We start from the raw sequence: 24,426 nt of genomic DNA, 5'->3' as shown, positions 1-24,426 counted from the left end.
GGATGCTGAGCACCCACACAGCAAAGTGATTAGCCCAAGTGGTGAAGCTGAGACCAGACTCTCTCTTCCCTGGGTTCTCTAATTATAAACTTCACCGCATGCCCCCATGGCAGTGATGGCGCTGGGAATTATCCAAAGAGAACCACCTAAGCCCCCTGGTTGCATATCAGGAGGCAGACATACAGCATGGCTGATGTGGGGGCCCCCTGCAGGCAGCAGAATGCACCTGCGGGCAGGTAGGCAGACAGCACCCTGGATGCACTCAGAGAAGGGAGTCCCCTATCTAGTTGGATAACCTGAGAGAAACAGCCCACCAACCCAGGAGTACTTCCTGGAGGAGAGAATTCAGATGTTTAGAGAGGGTTGGCTTCACAGGCCGTGAGGTGTGAGACAGGGAGGGTGGTCACTGGATCTTCCCGCCTGTGATCTGTGATCTCTGCTCTTCTCTCTCTCCCAATGTGCCCCACCCCCCATCAAGGTCACCGTCAACTACTATGAGGAGGAAGGGTTCATCCCCATCGACCAGGCTGGGCTCTTCCTCACGGCCATTGGTGAGTTGGCATGGCTCTGGCCCAGGTGCCTTTGTTCCCCAAGGGCTGGCGTTGCTGCCCTTCTCAGTGTTTTCAGTGCTACAGTCCTGGCACTCAGAGCTCCCTCTAAATAATGCAGGCCCGAGGAGTGATACCACACGTGCCCAGGTCCTCTGTACTGGGGTGAGGGATGTCCTGCAGAAGGAGGCATGCTTTGGTCCTCCAGCGACTCACCCCAATGTCAGGGTCCCCATCGCAGGCACTGTGGTCCATGGAGGAGAAAGCGCAAAATCTGTTTCTCCCCCTGCCTCTTCCCTGCCACCCACCCAGAGAAGAGCTTGCCTGTCACAGTGAGGGAAATGACCTGTCTACAAAGCCTGTAGTGTCCCTGACAATCTCAGCTACACTCTTTCCCTCCCCAGACCCAGCCTTGGGGGCACAGAGATGCAGCCTGGGTCCTTAACTCACCTGGTCCAAGCCCTTTGATTCACAAGGACACTGAGGCCCAGAGAGGTTAGGAAACTCATTCAAAGTCACACAGCCACTCAGTGGCAGGTTGGGTCCAGAACTCAGGATTCATTTCCTCCTGGGTTCTTTCTATTCCCGTGGCACTCCCCTGCCCTGGGTGCCAGGGCACGTGGGGTGTGGTCTTATGAAGCTTCACTCACTGACTCTTCTGCAGTGGGGGTATTGCTTTTTTTTTTTTTAATTTTAAATCATATAATGTTTAAGCCAGAGGGACATTTCAGAGTGTCATTTTGTCTATCCTGTCTCAGTATAACATTGACAGAGCTACCACTTGGCAGGGGGAGAGAACTTCCAGTTATTAAGAGTCAATCAAGTGCTGAGTGCTTTAAAAATAACAGTGCTGTTGTCTATTTACTGAACACCTGCTCTGTGTCCAGGACTGTATCTGGCACTTTGAGGAGGAAGTGGGGGAAGAGAGTCACTTGACATTTATCGAGCACCTACTTTGTGTGCCAAGACTAGACGTCTTACTCTCATGATCTCAGTACATTCTTACATCTATTCCAAGAATACACACTCTTATTGTCCCCATTTTACGGATGAGAAAACCAAGGCTCCTAAAAAGTCAAACAAATAAATAAAAATTTGCCTGAAGCCACACACCTGGAAAGTGGTTTGTGGGACACCCAGCTGTTTCACTGTCTCACATTCTCTGGGGGTCTTCAGACTGCCCCACAAAACAACTAGTTCCCAAGCCAACCCCTCCGTCTCCAGCCCTGTGCCTTTAGCCACTGAAATAGGCTCAGCATCATGTGCTCTCCCACTTCTGAGCTTGTTCCCAGATGGGCTTAGTGGCTGGTCACCTGCCCTTCTTTCTGCACCGAGGGAGTGAGTGCCCAGCCTAGAGGGCAGGGTTTCCTCAGGACAACCTTGGGGAGCCTTGGGAGGTGATACCGAAGCCTCCCCAGTTACAGCTAAGGACTGGCACGTGTGTGAACCTCACTGGCACACCGTGCCCCCCAGGGGTCTCAGATGACCGTCCCTGGGGAAACCTAATCCCACAGAAGAAGGGACACCTGAGGACATCAGCAGGAAGGGCAGTGGCCGGAGGCCTGGCGAAGGAGGGAGATCCCAGAGGGCTGACTACACCACTAACACAAGCACAGCCTGACCTAGGATGGACAGGCAGATTAGCAGCACTGGAAGGAGACAGGACCGGCCTGCTCGTCTCCACTAGAAGTCTGTAAATCATGTGCTCAGAGGAAGCTTCCGAGGGAGCAGCAGGGCTGAGACCCCAGGAGATGCCAAATATGCGCACGATGAATGGCCAGGCTTATCCTTCTGAGGCTCCGAGGTTGTGGTCTCATTGAGCAGTTATTTCTTTAACTGCCACAAGTTCCAGGTTTTAGGCTCCAGGGGCCAATTAAATGCCCCTCTTCCCCACCCCCCAACCACCTAAAACACAATAAGCCTAACAATTCTGATGCTTGGCCGAAAAGAAAAGACATTAATAATACCATTTGCCAGGTGGGGGTTAGAGCTCAGTGGTAGAGTGCATGCTTGGCATGCACGAGGTCCTGGGTTCAATCACCAATGCCTCCGTTAAGGGGGGGAGTAAAAATAAAACAATTTGCCATTAGCTATTACCGTCATTTTAACATCTAAAAAATAAGCAGGGCGTAATTTCAGAATAAAAGACATTCATTTACATTGTAGAAATAAAGCTTTATAATTTACACTCACCCCATCAAACAAACTGATGTTTCCTGTTCCACCAGAGATCCTGGTAAAAACTGGGTTTCCCTTGGGACTCACTGGTCTGTCTGACCTGCTCCAGGTCCTGTCTTCCCTCAGGAGCCTTTGAGCCCCATGCCCTGAGTAATTATTCAGAAGCAGCACCTCAGAGGCAGAAACTCCCTGAATGCCTCAGGGTGGTGGAGCTGTCCTCCAAGGGTGTATCTGAGTCCATCTCACCCTAGTTTTGTCTAGAGTCCACGATGAGCAAAAAAATCCCTAGCTTCAGAGTGAGCAAAGTTCTGGCCCCGCCTGCTCCAGCCACATTGTGACCACCTTCTGCTGAGCCTCAGTTTCCTCATCTGCAAAATGGGATTCACGGGGCATACTTGCACAGTGCTTATTAAGAGGATTCGCTGGGATAGTGCATCCCGAGGGCCCGGCGTGGACTAGGTGCTCAGGAGATGCTCTTTTCTTTTCTCCCTTCTTCCTGGGGTAGCCCATTTTCTCACTGCTTGGGAGAAACTGGAGAACTTTAGCGTACTTCAGTCTTACTCCTGGGATTTGAGAACAAAACTCTGATGCCCTTGGCCAAATCAGGCTGTGGCCCATTGATCCCTGAGGGCCTCCAAGACCCCAGTTAAGGCTGACCTTGCAAAGCCTTCCTTGTTAAGGGGGAAAGTGGGAGGGGAGGGATGGCGGCAGGAGGAACAGTCTCACCCTCTTTGCTGTGGTCCCGGCAATGAGAACAGTACGTGTACCTGAGCCTTGAGAATTTTTAGCATCAACCTAAGGCCCTCATTCCTGGTGCCCCCTCCCCAGGGCCTAAGATTACTGCCCCAGTTGGCTGTTGGGGAAGAGAGCCCTTCCTCCCCACCGCACCCCAAGCTGGCTGGTTAGGCAAGACGGCCAGGCACCCTGCCACTGTCCACGAGGGCCGGCAGCCCACCAGAACGCTTGTGCCTGTGTGGAAGCCGAGGCCTCCGTGTCTTGATTCTCAGGGCAGGCTGCCTTGAACCCAATCCCAGTGACATTTCCTGTTAACTGCCCCACACCCCAGGTTGGACCTGACACCTTGGGGCTATTCTGGGGAGCTGAGGTAGGATTCAGAGCCTTGAAGAGATGTTGTCTGGAGCCCAGAGGTCCCTAAAACAGATGTCTTCTCCCTCCTACCCCAGGGGAAGACAGAGACTTCCCAGGAGGCCAGAGCTCTGGACAGGCCATGCCTGGTCTGTTCTCCGTCCCCACGGGAATCATCCCATTGGAGTCTAGTTAAGTTGGACATTGGGGGATGTTCTGAAGGGGAGAAGTCCTCAAGGGATGGCTTATAGCTTGAGGGGGTTTCTGAGGAAGGGTGGAGGGGAGAGGAGGCCATTCCAGTTGACTGTGGAGATGGTCATGAGTCATAAAAGAGAAAGTGAGAAGCACCGTAGGACATTGGGAGGTGGGCGACAAGGGAGCCCAACTACATAAAAAGTTTCATAAGGGGAAGTCAACTTACCTGAGTTTAACAAACCAAGAGAGAGTAATAAGCATATTATTTACTATTACAGAGATAGTTTCAGGCAGGTGAGGGGGCAGGCTGGACAGGGAGCTGCTAGGTTTTTTTAAACACTGCTTGGGGGTGGTGGGGGTGTAGCTCAGTGGTAGAGCACATGCTTAGCATGCGCAAGGTCCTGGGTTCAATCCTTAGTACCTCCATTTTAAAAAAGAAGCTGTTTGGATACTATTTGATTTTTTTTTTGCACTTGTGCAAATATTATATTGATAAAAAAATTTTAATTTAAGAAATTCATGATGAAGTAAAGCACCGTAAAGTGCTTCGTAATTTCTCTCCTGTGACCCACTGCTTTCACGGACACACCACAGGAGCCACCTTGCAGCCTGGAGATGAAAACCACACAGCTGCCAGGGTGGGGATAGTGGCCAGGTCCTCTGGGAATGACCTTTAGGAGAGCAAGTCTTGGGTCTTAGAAGGCAGGGTTGGGTTTTGGAAATAGCCCAGGGCGGAGGTCAGCTTGAGTCAGTGGAGAGAAAAGCCAAGGGCAGGGGTCAGGAGTCAGAGACCCAGGTGGGACCCCTCGCTCTGCACTCTCTGGGGACTTTATGGTCACTGCCCTGCTGGGTGCCTCGGTTTCCTCATTTAGAGGCGGGGGTGGCCAAGGGGGTGATTGAGTGTAGAACCTGCATGTAAGTGCTCTGCTGCTGGCAAAGAACTGTCCACACAGAAGAGATCGTTATCTTGAAAAGCAAAGAGTGATTCCTGAAGGAGGCTGGCTCAGCAGCTGGTGCCCAGGGAGGAGCTTCAGGAAGCCAACACTCCCTGAGAGGCAGTGTTCCCTGGGGAATGTTCCACTGGAAAGTTTGTGACAGGTCTGGGAGTCAAAATCAAGTATTGTTCCTCCATCTGAGCCTTCAGCCTCTTTAACAGTAGCTGGTGGTGCCACCTTCTCTGCCTTCTCCCTGGAATCCTCATCCTGCACCAGCCTTCCAGATCATCAGCCCAATTTGCTGATAGGTGACATGTCCAGGTCTGGATTTGCTCACCTGTAAAATGGGAACAATAATATTTCTCTCATAGGACTGGGGGCTTCTTGAGAGCAAGCCCTGCACCCCAGCTGCCTACCACCAGGTCCCCACACCTAGCATGGTGCCTGGGACACACTGGATGCTCAGTGGTGATTTGCTGCAGTGAATGGGCTCAATGTGAGGAGTTTATATAATGATTTCCTACAGTATCGAACTGAGAGTGGGACTACAGAAATTGGGAGTGCATCTCTCCCAAGGACTAGGCAACTTTAAAGCCTCCCCATCTTACCTCCTTCTAGACCCAGAAGAATCACATTCAGGGTTGGGAGGGAATTGGGCTGTGGACAAAGGGAGACCTGAATGTAGTTCCCGGACTTACGAGAAAGGGAGGAGACACATCTGCCAAGCGGTCTGACCAGGGATCCATTCATTCCCACCCAACTCCTACATCGGTCCAAGTCATGCCCAGCACGAGGCCGAGCCCACTGGCCAGTTCTGGGGCCTGGACCCATCTCGTCTCATTCTGTGTGTGGCTTGTGTCACCTTCCCAACAACTCCCTGCCTGCCTGTTAGTCTCTAACTCAGGGGGCCATATCACCCACCAAGGGATTTCTGGCAGTATCTGGAGACATTCTGGTTGTCACAGCTGGGGGATGTGACTGGCATGCAGTGGGTGGAGGCCAGGAATGCTGCTAAACACCCTCCAATGCACAGGACGGCCCCCACAGCGAAGTAGAATCTGGCTTAAAATGTCAGTAGTGCCTGCGATTGCAATTAGTGCAACTCCTCTAACTGGAAAGGGCCCCATTTTTCAGGTATAGAAACTAGGGCTCAGGGAAACTGAAAACCAACCCAAAGTCACACAGCTTGTAAGCAGAGAACCAGAGTTTGAACCCAGCACTGTGTGATGCTAAATCATAGGCTCACTTCCTTGCCCCACACAGTCCCCACAGCAGGCCTAGGGATGGCGAAGGCCCCTTCACCTAGGGAAAGGATAAACAGGGACCCCGCCCTCGGTCCTCTATCTGGCGCCCTGGCCTCTCGGGGACCCTCAGATGGAGAGAGGTGGAAGAATGAGTTTCCCACCCGAAGTAATACCCTCAGTACTTAGAGGCGGGGTCTAGACCACTGTACATTCTGAGAGACACACACACATGCACGTGTGCACAGGACAGGCTGGGAAAGGCTGCAGAAGGTAGTTTTCACAGGAAAACTTTCCTTCAAAAGTTTTCAAAATATGAGCATAAATACAGTGTGTGCTTCAGTTCTGCTAACATGACCTATGTGACCCTGAGCATGTGTGTTGGCCTCTCTGAAAAGAGGCTCACAGATCTGTCCAGTAGGGATTATCTTGCCTACCACTCAGAACTGACCGAGGAACGGTGAAGGGGTGCGAGACCCCCACCTGACAGCACCTTGGTGAGCTGCGCAGTCTGCACGGTGTCTACTTGAGTTTCCAGCCTGCAGTGGGGTGTTGAGGCAGGAGATTGGATAAGATGGCCTCAGCAAGGCCCTCCCCTTCCGGGGACCCAGCCAATGGGTGAGCTGCACCCTAACCCCTCAGGTCTTCTTCCTGCCCCTGCCCCACCCACCCTGCTCAGCATCTCACCCACGTGTCTGTCCCCAGAGATCTCCCTGGATGTGGATGCAGACCGGGATGGCGTGGTGGAGAAGAACAACCCAAGGAAGGTACGCCAATGCCGGGGCAGACTGCCCTGAATGGGGGTGGGCTTCTGGGGCTAGAGCCCCAGGCTGGTCTTGCAGGCAGCCATGGTCCTCCCAGCAAGCTCAGACAACTCCCATTTCACAGATGAGGAGACAGGCTCCAGGACACACACACAACAATGACAGAGGCCACCAAGGAGCAAGCTCCTTGGAGAAAAGCTATGGAGTAGGTTCCCGAGTCTCAGTTTCCCCATGCACAGGATGGGGACACCCAGTTCACAGAGTTGTTGGAAAGAATGCACGTCCTGCTGCAGAGGAAGTGCTGCCAAAGCATTTGCTCTTATTATTTCGCCTTTTTTTGTCGTTGTTGTTTATTTTAAAACTGAGTGGGGGAGACCATCGGGAGCAGAAGATCGTATTCATCACCCACAATTCAAGGCCTGTCGTCTTTCATGGTGCGTGCGCAACCAACCCCGTCCTGTTTTTATTTATTTATTTTTATTTATTCATTCATCATTCATTCATTCATTTGTTCATTCATTCACTTCCTCTTTGATCCTGCCTGCCCCCCTCCCATTCTGCTCCCCTACAAAGGACCGTTTTAGTGGTTTTCTTGGGTCACTCTCTCTTCTTGTGATTCTTGTGAAACATGTGGTGTGGTTGGCGAGCGGGCGAGTATTTTTAACCTGTGCAGATAGCACTGTGTTCTTCTCGTCATTAATTCCTCCTTTTCCCTCAACCCAGTTGTTGAGCTCCTTTGGTTTTGCTCTGTGTATGTCCAAGCTGTTGTTTCTATTTTCCATTTTCTGCCTTTCTTTATCACTCAAAAGTTTTCCATGGGCATATGTTACTTTTATAATAACAATCTAAGGCCTGGTTTAAATTACATGTAGATGGATATTTTAAAAAGCTAAATAAATACAGCCCAGTGAGAAGCCTGGGGCCTAGTAGCCGGCCCCAGACTCTCTGCATGTCTCCAGCGGGTCCTCAGGCCTAGTGGGGAACCTCTTCTCCCAGGTTCATCAAGGGGCTTTGCCCCAGCTCTGTCTTCCCTGCCTTCCCGAGGCCGAGTCAGCCCCGCACATACGTTCTCTGTGTTCATGGCCAAGTGACATGACGGAGGCCTCTAAGGCGTTCGACCTCCCCTGAGGATCTGGGGAATCACACAGTCCCTGTGTGGTCCTGAACTTACTCAGACTTCCTCTTTCTGGGCCAGTGAAGTTTCATATTTTCTTTACTCATTCCGTAAAGATGTGTTGAGCACTTCTTATGTCCCGGGACTAGGTGGAGCCCTGGGGATGTGAGAATGAGAGAAATGCAGCTCCTGCCCTCAGGGAGCCCATAGTCCAGGGGGTAGGGTGGGATCCCACGTTAAATAAATAAATGATGTGGGTGGCTGTTTCATCATAACTGTCCTAAGTGCTCCCCAGAAAGAACGTGTCTGGTGCCATAAGTATAAACCCAGGGAAACCTCTCTGGTCTGAAATGCTGTGACCAGAAGGAGGGGTGGAGTTGGCCAGGGGAAGAGGAACAGGGCAACCTTCCAGGCAGAGTGCTGGAGGGCTTGGAGTCTTCTGGGAGCTGAAAGGTGGCGAACATGGGGTAAGCAGAGAGAGCAACAGGGAAGGCGGAAGGGAACAGATGCAGAGGTGGGCAGGTCTCCCCGGCCTTGAAGGCCACAGTGAGGGGTTGGAACTTTATCCTGAGTCAACAGGGAACCCCCGACAGGGCTTAAAGCAGGAAAGCAACATGATCTGGCTGGAGTTTGCTCTAATATTCCTCTGGCTGCAATGTTGAAAATCAGTCGCCTTGCAGGTCCCATTTGGAGCGCTCGGAGTGTTTTGAAAATGGCTGGGTGTCCGTTCGTCCAGGCAACTCCCCTTGAGCCCCTCTGGGCACTTTTTTTTCCTTCTGGTTTTATTGAGATATAATTGACACACATCACTGCATAAGTTTAATGTGTACAGCATAGTGATTTGACTGACATACATCATGAAATCATTACCACACCAAGTTCAATGAAAAGCCACCTGTCCTCTCATGCAGATGCAAAATTAAAGAAATAGAAAAAAAATAATTTTTCCTTGTGATAAGAACTCTTAAGATTCACTCTCTTAACAGCTTTTGTATATAACATATAGCAGTATTAATTATATTACATTGTATATTACATTCTTCATACATTTTGACTGCCTTCATCCAATTCCCCCTCTCCCCACCCCCACCTCTGGTAACCACAAATCTGATCTGTTTATGTCTGAGTTTGTTTGATTGTTTGTTTTTGAAGTATAATTGACTGACAATACTATGTTCGATCCTGTTACATAACATAATGATTTGATATTTCTATACATTTCAAAATGATCACAATAAGTCTAGTTACTACCTGTCACTGTACAAAGATATTACATAATTATTGACTATATTCCCCACACTGTACATTTCATACCCATGACATTTATTTTGCCATCGTAAGTTTGTGCCTCTTAATCTCCCTCATCTATTTCTCTCCTCCCCTGCACCCAGCTTCCCTCTAGCAACAACCTACCTGTCTGTTCTGTGTATCTATATCTCTGTTTCTATTTTGTTATGTTTGTTCATTTGTTTTGTTTCTTTTAGGCTCCACATATAAGTGAAATCATAGGATATTTGTTTTTCTCTGTCTGACGTATTTCACTTAGCATTATACCCACCACGTCCATCCATGTTGTCGCAAACAGCAAGATTTCATCCTTTTTTATGGTTGAGTAATATTCCAGTGTGTGTGTGTGTGTGTGTGTGTGTGTGTAGAGTCACATTTTATTTATCCAGTCATCTATGTATGGGTGTGTAAGTTGCTTCCATCCCTTGCCTATTGTAAATAATGCTGCAGGAACATACAGTGCATATATCTTTTCTAATTAGTATATTCATTTTCTTCAGATAAATACCCAGGAGTGCAATTGCTGGATCATACAGTAATTCTATTTTTAATTTTTGGAGGAATTTCCATACTGTTTTCCATTGTGGTTGCACCAGTTTACATTCCCACCAACAGTGCACAAGGGTTCCCTTTTCTCCACATCCCCGCCAACACTTGCTATTTGTTGTCTTTTGGTGAATAGCCATTCTGACAGGTAGAAGGTTTTGATTTGTATTTCCCTGGTGATTAATGATGTTGGACGTCTTTTCGTGTGCTTGTTGGCTATTTGTATGTCTTTGGAGAAATGTCTGTTCATCTTCTTTGCACAATTTTTAATCAGGTGGTTTTTGTTTGTTTGTTTGTTTGTTTTTGATGTTGAGTTGTATGAGGTCTTTGTATATTTTGGATATCAACCTTTTATCTGATATATCTGTTACAAATATCTTCTCCTATTCAGTAGGCAGCCTTTTCATTTTGTTGATAGTTTCCTTTGCTGTGCAAAAGCTTTTTAGTTTGTTTTTTCCCATTTGTTTATTTTTGCTTCTGTTGCCCTTGCCTGAGGAGACAAATCTAAAAAATTATTACTAAGACTGACAGTCAAAGAGTGTACTGCCTATGTGTTCTTCTAGAAGTTTTATGGTGTCGAATCTTGCATTTAAGTCTTTAATCCATTTAAAATTTTTTTTTGCATGGTATAAGAAAATAGTCCAGTTTGATTCTTTTGCATGTAGAGGTCCAGTTTTCCCAATCTTATTTATTGAGGAGACTGTCTTTTTGCCATTATATATTCTTGCCTCCCTTGTCATAGATTAGTTGTCCATATAAGTGTGGCTTCATTTCTGGGCTCTCTATTCTGTTCTGTTGATCTGTGTGTCTGTTTTTTGTGCCAGCACCATACTGTTTTGATTACTGTAGCTTTGTAGTATAGCTTGAAACCAGGGCATGTGATACCTTCCCTCTGGATACTTTAGAGCCTGTCCTAGAATGTCTGCCTGTTCATTTCCCTGGCCGCCCTCTGCCTCCCTGCCTCCACCCACCTCCAGACTACAGCACATCAGATGTGAGGCTCATAAATGCCCCAGTCAGCCTTCTGTCCCTGTGTCTCTCTCTGCCACCGTCCCCCTCCTGAACTTACCTCTGATGCTTATACAGACCCTCTCTGGTCATCAGACATAGGACTCACATTTGCCAGCTCACAGCTGCCCCAGTGGGTAGTGGTTGCTCTTGAGTCTCATCCAGGGGCTTCCTCTCTGGTGTCCTGTGGGGTCTGCATGGGGACTGGGAATTTCTAACAGAAGATGGAGAAGACGGCACTGACCTCTCTCCCTGCCAATGCAGGCATCCTGGACCTGGGGCCCTGAGGGCCAGGGGGCTATCCTGCTGGTGAACTGTGACCGAGACACACCCTGGTTGTCCAAGGAGGACTGCAGCGATGAGAAGGTCTACAGCAAGGAAGGTGCCGCAGATCCATACTTGGGGTTGGGGGGCCGGGAAGGGCAGGGGGGACAATGGAAACATGCATGCTAAGCCTTGGGCTGGGCCGAGAATGAGGCAGGAGTGAACTTAGGTCTCCTGAGGATGATGGACTCTTGCTAAAAACAGAAGACAAAGCTATCTATACAGTTCATTTGCAACCATGTTTTTAAAAAGTTGCACTTACGTAGAAAAAGGAGCAAAAGGAAATTCCCAGAAGGTTATAGGAGGCCCTCTGTGTCACTGGAGATGACAACTGGTTTTTAGTCTTTTGTGTAGCTTCCATAATACACGTGTGTGGGGTTGCTTTGTCCTGAGTATAAAAGTAACAGGCATTTCTAAGCTAACATTCCAGCCACAATTCTCCTTTTTTTTTTAGTTGAAGTGTAATTGGCATACAACACCATGTAAGTTGAAGGTATACAGAGTAATGATTTGATGTCCATGCATCATGGAGTGAATATCACAATAAGTTTAGTAAACATCTATCATCTCATATAGGTACAAAATTAAAGAAATGGAAAAAATTTTTTCGTGATAAGAACTCTAAGGATTTGCTCCCTTAACAACTTTCACATGTAACATACAACAGCGTTAATTTATTAATCATGTTGTTCGTTACATCCCTGGCACTTATTTATCTTATAACTGGAAGTTTGTACCTTTGGACCACTCTTATCCAGTTCCCTCTCCCCCCAACCAGTCACAATTCTCTTAATTCTAACCTCCCCGCTCAGACCTCAAGGACATGTCCCAGATGATCCTGCGGACCAAAGGCCCGGATCGCCTCCCCGTCGGATACGAGATTGTCCTCTACATCTCCATATCAGACTCAGACAAAGTGGGCGTGTTCTACGTGGAAAGTAAGTAACCCCAGCCTGGCCCTTGGGAGCCCAGCTCTGCCCTCTAAGGCTCCCCAGACACCGCCCCTTAGCAGTCATGGTCCCCGCAGTTGCAGGTGACTGGAGAGGGCCAGGACTGGCCTCTTGATAATGGTAACCAGGACCGCTGTCGGCCTGTGAAGGCAGGAGGCCCCGTAGGATAGATCTCTCCTCCCTCAAAGGAGTCGGCGGTGATGCTAATTTATGTGGCGCCCAGAGGCCCTTCTACCCTGTGAACCAGGAGAGGAAGGGCATTTGAGATCCATCTATTCCCAGAGTCGCAGCATTTTCATGGTCCTTGAGGCAGGTGCCCTCCCCACCAGGAGTTTTCTGCCCACCACAGACTTTCTGGAGCTGAGAACTGCCTCCGACTTTTACAGAGCCCCTGATGATGCTGTGGGCCCCCTTGAAGAGGGGACCCCTTGCTCCTCTTAGTGGTGACAGGGCATCCTGGGCCCCCAGTGTGTAGGGAGCGTGCTTCCGCCATGGAGCTAATCCTCGCAGCTGCCTGCTCCGTCCCATTCTTTCTGTGAATGTGTGTTGAGCCCCCTCAGTGTCAGGTGCTGATCTGGGCACTGGAATCCCTGGGTGAGCTCTGCCATCACACCCTGGCCTCGGGGAGAAAACAGTCTCCTGAGGGAGACATAATAGTTAACACAATTGGAGGCAAAGACGCAGACCAAGTAATAGAGAATGGCAGGGGTGGGGGTGAGGCACCGCTAGCCTATGGTCTGGAAAGGCCTCTCTAAGCAGGTGACATTTGAGCTGAGACCCAAACCAACAATGAGAAAGAACCAGGCATTCATGAGCTGAGGGAAGAGTGTTCTAAGCAGAGGGAACAGTGCGTACAAAGCAGGAGGAGGGAAGCAGCTTTGGGTGCTGGAGGAGCAGACAGAAGACTGGAGCAGGGGGATGTGTTAGAGGCAAGGTCAGCAAACTGGGCAGGGGCCAGGGCACACAGACAGAGCATGCAGATTTTATTCTAAGTGCAGCGGAAAGCCATTAGACAGTTTTAAGCAAGGGACTGTCAAGGTCTGATTTATGTATTAAAAAGCTCTCTCAGCAAAATAGTTTGCTTTGCAGTTTGCTGTGGTGGTGGTGGGGGGGGGGCTTCCGGCTGTCCAGGGGCCCAGGATCTCCGGCCTAGCTCCAGGACCCACCTCTGCACTGACCCACTAGAACCAGGGCAGTCGCCGTGAGGACGTGGTCATGGTGGCCCTAGACCCTCACCTCAGGGAGTGATTTAGTCAGGACAGCAGTGGACAGCTGTCACCTGAAGCCAGTCCTCCTGATTCACCCTGGGCTCAGGCAGTGACCTCACACAGGTTGGAATGTCCCGAGAGTCAGGCCGGCTCCACTGCCCCAGGGGGCCAGAGATGTTGATATTTACCCCGTCCAGGCCAGGGTTGCCACAGTGGGGGGTGGGGGTGGCTGCCAGCAGGAGGGGTACAGGCAGGACCTGGGCATCTCAACCAGGGCATTGAATTGTGATGACTGCCCTGTTGCTAACAGTGGCACTTGGACATTCTCTAGAGGGTCTTTTTGTTGACTGGCATTGGATTGAGGTCTGGCCCGTAATCACATCCCTTCTGCTCACTGACACCTGAGATGGGTCCTGAGCAGACAAGAAAAAAAGGAACCACTACTGTGAGTGCTTAGAGATACTGTTTCCCACTCTGTCTTCTCTGGGCTGCCATCCTGCAGGGGAAGGCGTTACTGACGCAGCGACAATCCCAGGATAGCCAGTTTCACACAAAATTGGAATCCTGGATAAATACTTAGTACCACACTAAAGAACAGGATGAAAAATAACCCATCTGTGGCACAGTTTCCTTTTTCTTCCTTTTCTTCCATGCAGGCATCTTGGGGTTTTGTCAAAATCCAAGTACACCTGTCAATGAGAATGTGTTGTGTCACATGAACGTCATGTCATCTGTGTCCCCTAAGGGCAGGGGCTGGGCTGGAGACCAAGCCCAGGAGGTTCAAATCCTGGTTCTGGGCACAGTCTACTCACCAGACCATGCCTTGGGCTCCTCATCTGTGATGTGATGTAGGGCTACTGAGAGGCCTGGCTGTCCCTGCTGATGACAGGGATTAAACAAGGAACATGTATTAGGCACTCAGTACAGTAGCCGGCCCATGGAACGTTCTCTATAGAGGGCACTTGTTGCTTGGGGAGGATTATTATGATTATTAATTATAATCATTGAAGTGGACAGGAGTCTCCAGTCCTCCAGGAAAACCCAGGTGTCTGTGCTCCAGCTTCACATCCTGCCCACGATCTCAAAGTTGGGGCCTGACAGTCTTCCTGCAAGGATACAGTGACCAGCTTGTCCCCGTTTGCCCAGAACCAGAACTTTTGGTTTTAGCACTGAAAAGCCCGCATTTCAGGGAAACCCCTCAATACCAGGTAATCCAGGATGTTTGGTCACACTTCTAAAGAGTCTCATTGGGAGGTGGAATGGCTCCAAAGTGACCAGAAGGGTTATGCCAAACCATTCCATGTGCCAGCCTGCAGGGGCGATGCCTGGGGCTAAAGAGAGGTCAGGGTGGCTAACAGGGCCCAGTCCCAAGGCACGTGGGCTGCTCAATAGAGGGACATTGTTGGTTCCTGCAGGGAGAGCCGGCCACACTCAGGCAGGCCTGCACCCAGCTGGGGCCCGGGGATGGGGGAAGGAGGTTCCTCGGGACAGTGGCTGCATTGTCCCCACCAAGTAATCAATCCGCCTGGAGCTGGCCCAAGGCACCAGAAAGATAGGCACATGTAAATTGTAGGCCACAGGAAGGAGAAAACTGCTTCCAGATGGGCAAGAACGTGTACTTCCACCTGGTCTTGCTCCCCTGCCAACACACACACACACACACACACACACACACACACACACACACACACACACACACACTCTCTCTCTCTCTCTCTCTCTCTCTCTCTCTCTCTCTCTCTCTCTCTCTCTCTCTCTCTCTCTCTCTCTCTCTCTCTCTCTCTCCCTCCCTCCCTCCCTCCCCAGGCTGCCCAGAGCCCTGGGAAAGTTTTGGAGCTTTCTGCAAAGACAAGTCAGCTTCTAGGCCTCGGATATCTTTCCTGAGCATCAGTTCAAGTGCTACCTGGGACATGTGGACAGGGAAGGACCTGGTGCCTGGGGGAGAATTTTTTAAATTATGCAGATCCATCTGGATCGACTCAGTGACTGGGACACAGGGCACGTGCTGTCTTTTCTGAGTGAGGAGGACTTCATCTTTATGTCGGGCTGTGATGAGTTCCTTGGAACAACCAGTGCTTCTTTTCTTGGGCCCACCCAAGGAAAGGTGAAGTGAGGTATTTTTCTTTGCCTTCTGGTCCTAAAATGATCAGTGAACATGTTGCGAGTTGTACAATAAAGTGTGTGCCGATTCATTCATGGGCTCTCACAGTAGCAACACCAGCAGTTCCCAGCTGTGTTACCGATGGTTACTCTCGGTTGCCAAGCTTACTTCAGTTCCTGATACTGTGTCATTTTATCTTGCAAGGACCCAGTAGCATAGGTATTATTATCCCCCATTTAACAGATAAGTAAACTGAGGCTCAAGGAGGTTAAGTGAATTCCCCGAGGTTTCGCAGCTCATAAGCCTGAGCGGTTCTTGAACCCACATCTCCCTGACTCTGGAGGTCACAACCACTAAAGTGACCCGCCCTCAGTGAAATGCATAACCGGGGTCTAGTTGAGCACATTGTCATCCTGAGCCTGGGCTTCACTGGTTCCTATGTTCATTTTGCAAATTTGAATCAAGCATCCTGTTTATGCCAGGACTGTTCTAATTGCATGTCCTAGCCCTTGGGTGACTGGTCGTTAATCGTTACCATTGTTGTCGACAACAATACTAAGCTGAGCCTGATTCTGCCCTTCCAGCTCTGCAGGGCAGAAAGAAACTCCTCCGGGGAACTCCGTAGGGTCCTACCTCCATGCCTTTGGCAATGCAAGTATCTCCTCTCCTCACTGTACCCCACCTCTGCTGCCCCGAAGGGCCTCTCAAAGGCTGCCTTTCTCTGCTCACACTTCCCAGCCCGCCTCCTGTCCCCTGCCCTCCACACCCCACCCCACTATCCCCACGGGCTCTCTCACCCTGTAGCTCTGTTATGCTTCCCACATCTGCACTAGCTTATTGTCACCTGAGCGCTGCTCTTAGACACACAGAAATGCTGCATCTTGACCATCTCTGTCTCCCCCAATGCGCCTTGCTCATGCAGGTCACAGAGGAGTAATTCATTATTTGTGCTCTGAATCAGCCTGAAAATTCTCCTGTAGGGAGTGGTGGGTGAGCCATTGGTTTGTTCAGTAGACATTTATTAAACACAACCTGCTCTGGGCCCGGCCGGGCCTGTCTGCCCCCACGCAGGTGACAGTCTCTCAGGGCCAGCAACTAATTTACTGAGATCATATCCATGTAAAGGCTGTGATAGGGAAGAATAGGGGCTGCGGAAGCTCCAGACGGAGTCCCTGGCCTGGTCTCTGGTGGATCTGGCACAATTCCCAGAAGTGATACAAAGTAAGGCTTGAAAGGAGGAGGGAGACAACTGTCCCAAGCGGGAGGGGACAGCACTGTGAAGGGCTGGCGATTTCAGGGGGGCAGGGAGAAGCTTGCCTTTCTTCCCACCTGCAGAAGTGTGTAGCCTGAGACCCAGGTGCCAACATGGCTTCCATTACATGAAGGGGAATTTTTGGCACAAATGGGTGCATTAGTGTTTTATTTATATAAAGGGGAGGGAGGTTGAGGTTCAGAATCGGGCTTGGTGGGGAGATGGATGTAGCTCAGCTGGAGGGGAACAGTATAGCTCAGTGGTAGAGTGCATGCTTAGCCTGCACACGGTCCTGGATTCCATCCCCAGTACCTCTATTAAAAAAAAAAGAAAAAAGAATTAGACATGGATTTGAGTCCCAGCTCAGACACTTACTGGCTACGTGACTCCGAACAAATCACTTGTCCTTTCTGATACTTGGTCTCCGCCTCTGTATAATAGGACCAATAATTCCCTTCCTCGACACCACTGTCTGCCCAGTCCTCACCTGCTACCATTGCATACGTGCCCTTCCTGGGAGAACGAGCTCACTTTATAGACGAGGAAGCCAGAAGCCAGGGAGGGTGTCTGTGCCCCACGGCTAGGGCACAGCAGTGCTGGGACAATGACCGGGCCGCGGCCCTCCTGGTGGCTTTTTCTGCTTGTGCTTTTCTCTCTGTTTCTAGGGGACAAGTTACTCTGCCATCTCGTCCCCCATCGGTGACCCCGCCCCACTGGCAGGATCCTGGCTGGGGGCGGGGCCTGACTCTGGTCCTTCTCCCTCTAGACCCGTTTTTCGGCCAGCGTTATATCCACATCCTGGGCCGGCGGAAGCTCTACCACGTGGTCAAGTACACAGGTGGCTCCGCGGAGCTGCTGTTCTTCGTGGAAGGCCTCCGTTTTCCTGATGAGGGCTTCTCGGGCCTGGTCTCCATCCACGTCAGCCTGCTGGAGTATATGGCAGAGGTGAGGGTTCCAGGTCTCCACCCTGGGGGCCTGGTGGGGTCCTTCTGGAAGGGCCACTCCCAGGAGTCCCGGCTGTGCTCCACTCCCTTCAAAGCTCCAAGGGTAGGGGTGTCCAGTCTTGGAGACCGAGATGCCCCCACCACCCACACATGTCTGCCGGGGCCTCAGAGCTGTGCTCTGGGGATCCTCTTTGCTGTACCTATTCCCCAGGAGTCTCTGCGGGTGACTTTTTCTGACATCAAGCCCGTCCCCTGGTCTGCCCTCCCTACAGAGGGCAGGCCTAGTTCTGAGGCCCAGAGCCCCAATGGTTAGCACAAGGAACAAACGAAGCCACACACGTGAGGCTTACTGACTGCCTGTGTGCCCTGTTTGTCCCTCCCTGACTGACCCCTCACCCTAGCTGTGGGCTCTGCTGACTCTGACCACAGGCTGAACCCCAAATCCCAGTCCCAGGCCATGTCCCCTCCCTGGGGCCGGACATCTCACCCACTTTCGTTCTTGGTTTTGGGAAACTGGATGAAAAAGAGAGCCCCACTAGAGAAGAAGCCCCATTAGCTTAGGGTGTGTCCTGCCCACAAGGACCTCTCATCAAAGACTGCAGCCCCAGATCCCCACCTCTCAGGCACCCCCGCTTTGCTCAATATAGGGAGTAACCTGGCTGCCCTCTCAGACGCAGGGGCTCCTCCCCACGTTTCCCCCCAGACCACTTTGGGGCAGGATGCAATGGGCTCTGTAGAAGGTGAGCGGGGTCTGGCTTACATTGAAGAGAAGGGGCTCTGGAGTCACACTGCCCAGGTTCGAGTCCAGGAGACCTTGGGCAAGTGAACTTTCCCCCTGTGCCTTAGATTCTCCATCCGTAAAACAGAACCAACCAACACTTCTGCTTCCTAGGATGGTTTTGAGCATCCAAACTTGTGAGAGCTCATTCGCAAAGCACCCTCAAGTCCCTGGGAAGAGGGAAAGGCAGAAAAAGCAGAGCTAACAGGATGGGGTAGGGAGGGGGCTTCTCCTGCTCCCACTGGTGCCTGGAGCACCCTAGCCATCAGGGTGTCTCAGACTGGCCCCTCCAGCAGACACCAGCAGAGACTGGAAAGGCAGACCCATACAGGAAAGGCCAGCCTGCCCTAATCTCACCCCCATCCTCCCCACCAAGGGCAGGGGCGGGTTTCCTCTCTTTCCAAAGCCAGCCATGCAAAGAAATCATATCCCATCTTCCCTGAGATTTCAGGTGAATTTCCCGAACCTTCTCTTAAAGAATGATCTGGACATAGCAAAATACTCCCCAATAACATTAAGATGCTCGCACATAGGAAAGGGCAAAGTGCCCAGAGCCAAAACAGAGGAAGGCCGGGGCTGGCTCAGCCATCATGTGAGCCAGTTTCAGGAAGAGAAGTTTGATAAGGCAAGATCCAACAGTGGTCAAGAGTGCAGGGCTCAGCAACCAGGCCTCCTGGGTTTAATACAGGCCGTACCACCTACTAACCATGTGCACCTGGCCGGCTGTGTGACCGTTCTGGGACTCTGAGGTCTGTGACTCGGTTTCCCCATCTGTAAAACAAGGATTAAAATAGCATCTCCCCCAAGGGTTGTTGTGAGGCAGAAATGATATCTCATTCTAAGCGAAGTAAGCCAGAAAGAGAAAGAAAAATACCATATGGTATCACTCATATGTGGAATCTAAAAAAAAAAAAATTGCGCAAATGAACTTATTTACAAAACAGAGACAGACTGACAGACATAGAAAACAGACTTGTGGTTACCAGGGGGATAGGGGGTGGAAAGGGATAAATTGGGAAGTTCGAGATTTACAGATACTAACTACTATATATAAAATAGATATACAAAAAAATGTTAAACTTTAAAAAAAATAGTAAAATAAAATAGATATACAAGTTTCTACTGTAGAGCACAGGGAACTATATTCAATATCTTGTAGTAACCTATAGTGAAAAAGAATATGAAACGAATATAAGTATGTGTATGTATGACCAAAACACCAGAAATTGACACAACGTTGTAAACTGACTATACTTCAATTTTTTAAAAAAATTGTTAAAGGGGGAAGGGTATATAGCTCAGTGGTAGAGTGCATGCTTAGCATGCGTGAGGTCCTGGGTTCAATCCCCAGTAGCCTCATTTAAGTAAATAAATAAATAAACCTAATTACCTCCCTCCCAAAAAAAAAGAAAAAAATTTTTTAATCATTAATAATTAAAAAAAAAAGAAAAATAGGACCTGGCACACAGTAAGTGCCCAATAAGGTACTATTGTTACCAGTTTCACCCACCTTGGAAGGCAGGAGTGAAAAGCACCCTGACAAGACTCTTTGACCCCCTTCCCTTCTCCCCCACACCCAGGCGATTCCCCTGACCCCCATCTTCACGGACACTGTGACCTTCCGGATTGCTCCGTGGATCATGACCCCCAACATCCTGCCTCCTGTGTCGGTGTTTGTGTGCTGGTAAGCAGTAGCCACAGCGCAGAGGGTGGCAAAGGCAGAGTGGCTGAAGCCGGGGCTTCTGGGGCTCTGTCACTTACTAGCTGTGTGGCCTTGAGCAACTCACTTGGCCTCTCTGTGCCTCTGTTTCTCTGAGATGCAGATATCGCAGAGTTACTGTGGGGATTAAATAAGATGAAGCAGGCAAAGTATTTATCCAAGGTCCTAGCACAGTTTGTTTTTGTGCTCTGAAAATAATAATTCCCGCTTCTTTCCTGTATCTTCTTGGCCTGTGCCGTGTAGTTGGGAATCTCCTGTACAATGGATATCTAGCTCAGCTTATCCATGCAGCAGTTTTTGATTGAGCATCTATTACATGCTAGGCAGCCAAAGCCAGATGAGAAGCAGGGGGAAGAAGTGCCTGCCCGTAGATGCTGGTCACACCAAAAGGGACCCCTGGGACGGGGGTCCAGCCGCCGCCTCCGTGCTAGGCACAGCACTTCTTTGGAAATTTGGGGGGATCAGAGATGCTTTGGGGCAGGTAGGGGTGAGAGTTCCCCTCCTCATTGTATTTATTCATGACCTTGGCAAACACCGTGTGAGGAGGTGAGTTTGCTGGGCCTTTGCAAAGGAGCCTGTGAACACAGATGTGGCCACATCTGCCCAGTGCAGTGCAGAGGTGCCAGCTGCTATTGCCACCTCCATGGGCTGGCCCTCATCCCTCCTTACCCCTCCTCCTGGCCTCCCCTTCTCCCCTAAACTTCTTAGCATGAAGGACAATTACCTGTTCCTGAAAGAGGTAAAGAACCTGGTGGAGAAAACCAACTGTGAACTGAAGGTCTGCTTCCAGTACATGAACCGGGGCGACCGCTGGATCCAGGTGAGGAACCCCAGGCCGGGAAGGACGTGGCCCTGGGCTCAGGCAAGAAGGGTGGCTTAACATCCATACCCTGGCACCCAACAGCGCCACATATGGGAGTTCTGCCATCAGATCACACATGCACTTGTGCATAGGGACAGAAATGTCTAAGGCAACTCACTGCAGTAGCAAAAGACTGTAAAACAACCTAAATGTCCATCCACAGGGGACAGGGTGACCCTATGATAGGACAGCCTTACCATGGAGTACTATATAGCAGATAAAAAGAAGTCAATCTATAAATACAGAACACACTTCAAGTTAAGATGTTACTTGCAGGAAAACATATGCAGGAGGTTACCAATTATGTTTTTAAAATGAAGTCAGTATATATACAAAACATGCTTGGGATGTACAGAGACTGTCTGAGGAAGGATATGTAAGAAACCAGTGCTGTCACGTGCTGGGGAGGAGAATGAGGAGGCTGGCTGGTATTCACTGGTGGCCCCCTGGGCTCATCTAATGGCTCTTCCTGGTGTCTCCGCAGGATGAAATTGAGTTTGGCTACATCGAGGCCCCCCACAAAGGCTTCCCTGTGGTGCTGGACTCCCCCAGAGATGGAAACCTGAAGGACTTCCCGGTGAAGCAGCTCCTGGTGAGATACTGAGGGCCACATTGGGGGTGGGGGGAGGGCCCAATCCTAAGGACTCTTACAGGACAGAGCGGTCGGGAGGCCCTGGGCACCCTTGGCTAATTAGTCTGTTGCAAATTAGGCTGTTGCCTCTGTCTCCTCATCTGCAAAATGGGTCAGGTGGGATAGCGACCTCTAACATCCTTTCCTGCTTTGATAACTGGTGGTTTTCCAAAACATGGAGGGTTTTCTCATTAGGAAATGGTTGCTATGGGAGATAGAGGCCTAACTCCTGCCACAACCCCACCTCCAACTTGCAGCAAAATAAGTTTCAAAGAGGAAAATTATAGTTAAGCAATTGTTGAAAAGGACTGTTCCAACATCAAAGCTCATGAAAGCTGTGGTTTTCAGGTCATGTGTTTTTTCAAAGCAATCTGACCCCACCCCCAAATCTAGAGGTCATTACCACTCCCCTTTTATGCCCTCAACAACCAACTGCATGAAGACAGAAGCCAAATCAATCTTCTTCGTCCTCACCTTCCACCTTGAACAGACAGGGGGAGGCTTGGACAGAGCACAGAGCAGAGGCTGGGGTATGTCCAGGGGCTTTCCCACGGTCACATGCAGGGCAGCCTCCTGGGAGACATCAGGGCTGCTCAGAGGCAACCCTTTGCCAGGTCCACATCTACTTCTTGAGAACATCCACTAACCTGGTCCCTCATCATGGGAGAGGGTACAGCCCCATGGTGTGAACACCAAGCTCTGGATGTCAGTCGGACCTGGCCTTGAGTCCCGGTTCCATCTCTTAGCACAATTTGACCTTGGGCAAGCAACTTAAGCTCCTCAAGCCTCACTTTGCTCATCTGTAAAATGGGGATAGAAACAGTATTCATCTCACAGGCTTGCTATGAAGATTGAAGGCATTATATCAGGCATCTGGGCTGCACCTGATACAATGACTATTATTAGATGTTGTTCTGGTCATTTCACAGCCCTGGACACGGTCCTCAGTGAGGACTATTCACTTCCTCCAACACTGTGAGGGGTAGTCAAACCAGCCAGCCATTGCCGCAGGCTTGAGAACCAAGGCCTCTCACATCCTGCCCTTACTCTTTCTTCCTGGGTCACCACCTACCTTCAGTGTCCCAGGCTGGCCAGGTTCCAAGAGCCCCAGGCTGCATTGTTCCTGGAGGACTGGGCCAAGCCCAGCTTTGTGTTGCGTGCCTGTCTGCCTGTGTGAGGCCATAAATCTTCAGCTGCCCCAGCCTTTGGCAAATCGCACCTGGCCATCTGGGACTCCCAGGCGAGAAAGCGCTAAGCTGCAGCCATCCACCCACTGGCATGGCTGTCCCTTGAGCTTCTCGGCCCAGCTAGGATAAGCCACATCTTCTCACTCTATGGTTTTTATTAACAAGGATTTTTGCCAGACAAGCTTAGTCCCAGCCCCAGTGCAAGCTCCCAAGCAAGACCTCAACTTTTTAACCAAAAAAATCATGGAAGGAAACTTAAAATTCAGGGGATCCCTGGGGTTATATCATATAACTTCAATCTGTTGGAGCTCTGTGCTAAGAAGGATTCTGAAACTACATCTCAGTAAACAAATATGGTTGGTTGGGAACTTGTTGGGATGATATGTATGTTATATATCTACCATTCCTGTGTGTATTGGTCAGCTTTCACTAGGTAAGGCTGCAGTAACAAACAGCCCCCACATCTCAATAGATGACAGCAGCAAAGGTCCATTTCTTGCTCGCACTCCACGTTGACTGCTGGTTGGTTGTCTGCAGCTCTGCTTCCTCGTCCCTTCCTCATCCTAGAGCCCAAGATGCAGGAGCAGCCCCAGTCTGGGAAATGCCATTCTCCTAGCACAAGGAGAAAATAAAGGGATTTGACAAGCATACACAGTGAGCTCATGGCTTGTGTTCTGAGCTGGCATGTATCACTTCTGCTCACATTTCATTGGCCAAAGCAAATCACATGACCAATTCTGATGCTGGGCAGGAAGTATATTCCTGCCACAGGGAGCTACCAGAAGTTACACAGCAATGGCATGGGATGCAAAACCCTTACTGTGAGTAGCAAGTCTTTAGGAATAAGAATACAATCTACCACCCTGCCCCAGGTCACATGATCTGATGCCACTTTTCCAGATGGGGAAACAGAGGGTGAGAGAAATTGAGAGATGAGCAGGGACATCAGTAGCACAAAATGAGGACCAGTCATGAAATAACCAATGCATCTCTGTGTTTGGGAAGCAGGCACGTGCAGAGACCCAGATGTGCCTGCATACACACACGTGCACACTCAAACACACTCATACACTCACATTCATCCCGCACTCACACCAGTGTAATCACAAACTCAGCCTCCCCGTGCCAGGGCCCTGCTCTTCAGTGGGAGTAAGAAGACCATGGTTGATCCCCCTAGATCTCAAGTGCCCACAGTGCCAGTCCAAAGGTGGTGAAAAGTGGTCATTAGAGGGCAGCTGGGTTGGGGCTAAGGGCTCCTGGCCGCAGGAGACTAATGACGGGTGTATGCCCTCTGCCTAGGGCCCAGATTTTGGCTATGTGACCCGGGAGCCCCTCTTTGAGCCTGTCACCAGCCTTGATTCCTTTGGGAACCTGGAGGTCAGTCCCCCAGTGACCGTGAACGGCAAGACGTACCCCCTGGGCCGGATCCTCATCGGGAGCAGCTTTCCGCTGTAAGAGAAGCCAGGGAGGGGCTGGGGCAGAAGGGGAAGGTGGGGGTTGGGGGTGATGAGCGTCCCGGGTGGCTTAGGCATGGAGTGATTGGCTGAGAGAATTACCCTCTCCCGCG

General features: G+C 50.2%; 1 protein-coding gene across 1 annotated transcript in view; it reads left to right on the top strand.

Annotated features, from left to right (window-relative positions):
* The window catches only part of PADI2 (peptidyl arginine deiminase 2), a 47,869-nt gene that overhangs the window by 14,761 nt on the left and 8,682 nt on the right, over positions 1-24,426 (top strand). The window contains exons 3-11 of the mRNA XM_014562260.2: positions 479-551; positions 6,889-6,950; positions 11,167-11,284; positions 12,039-12,164; positions 17,504-17,682; positions 20,040-20,143; positions 20,888-20,999; positions 21,526-21,633; positions 24,159-24,310. Of these exons, the coding sequence (XP_014417746.1) occupies positions 479-551; positions 6,889-6,950; positions 11,167-11,284; positions 12,039-12,164; positions 17,504-17,682; positions 20,040-20,143; positions 20,888-20,999; positions 21,526-21,633; positions 24,159-24,310 (1,034 nt within the window). The remainder of the gene's footprint in view (positions 1-478; positions 552-6,888; positions 6,951-11,166; positions 11,285-12,038; positions 12,165-17,503; positions 17,683-20,039; positions 20,144-20,887; positions 21,000-21,525; positions 21,634-24,158; positions 24,311-24,426) is intronic.

Source organism: Camelus ferus, chromosome 13 (assembly GCF_009834535.1).
Source record: "Camelus ferus isolate YT-003-E chromosome 13, BCGSAC_Cfer_1.0, whole genome shotgun sequence".
Lineage (NCBI taxonomy): Eukaryota > Metazoa > Chordata > Mammalia > Artiodactyla > Camelidae > Camelus > Camelus ferus.
Note: the sequence above shows the minus strand (reverse complement) of the source record. Positions and strands in the feature narration are given on the sequence as shown.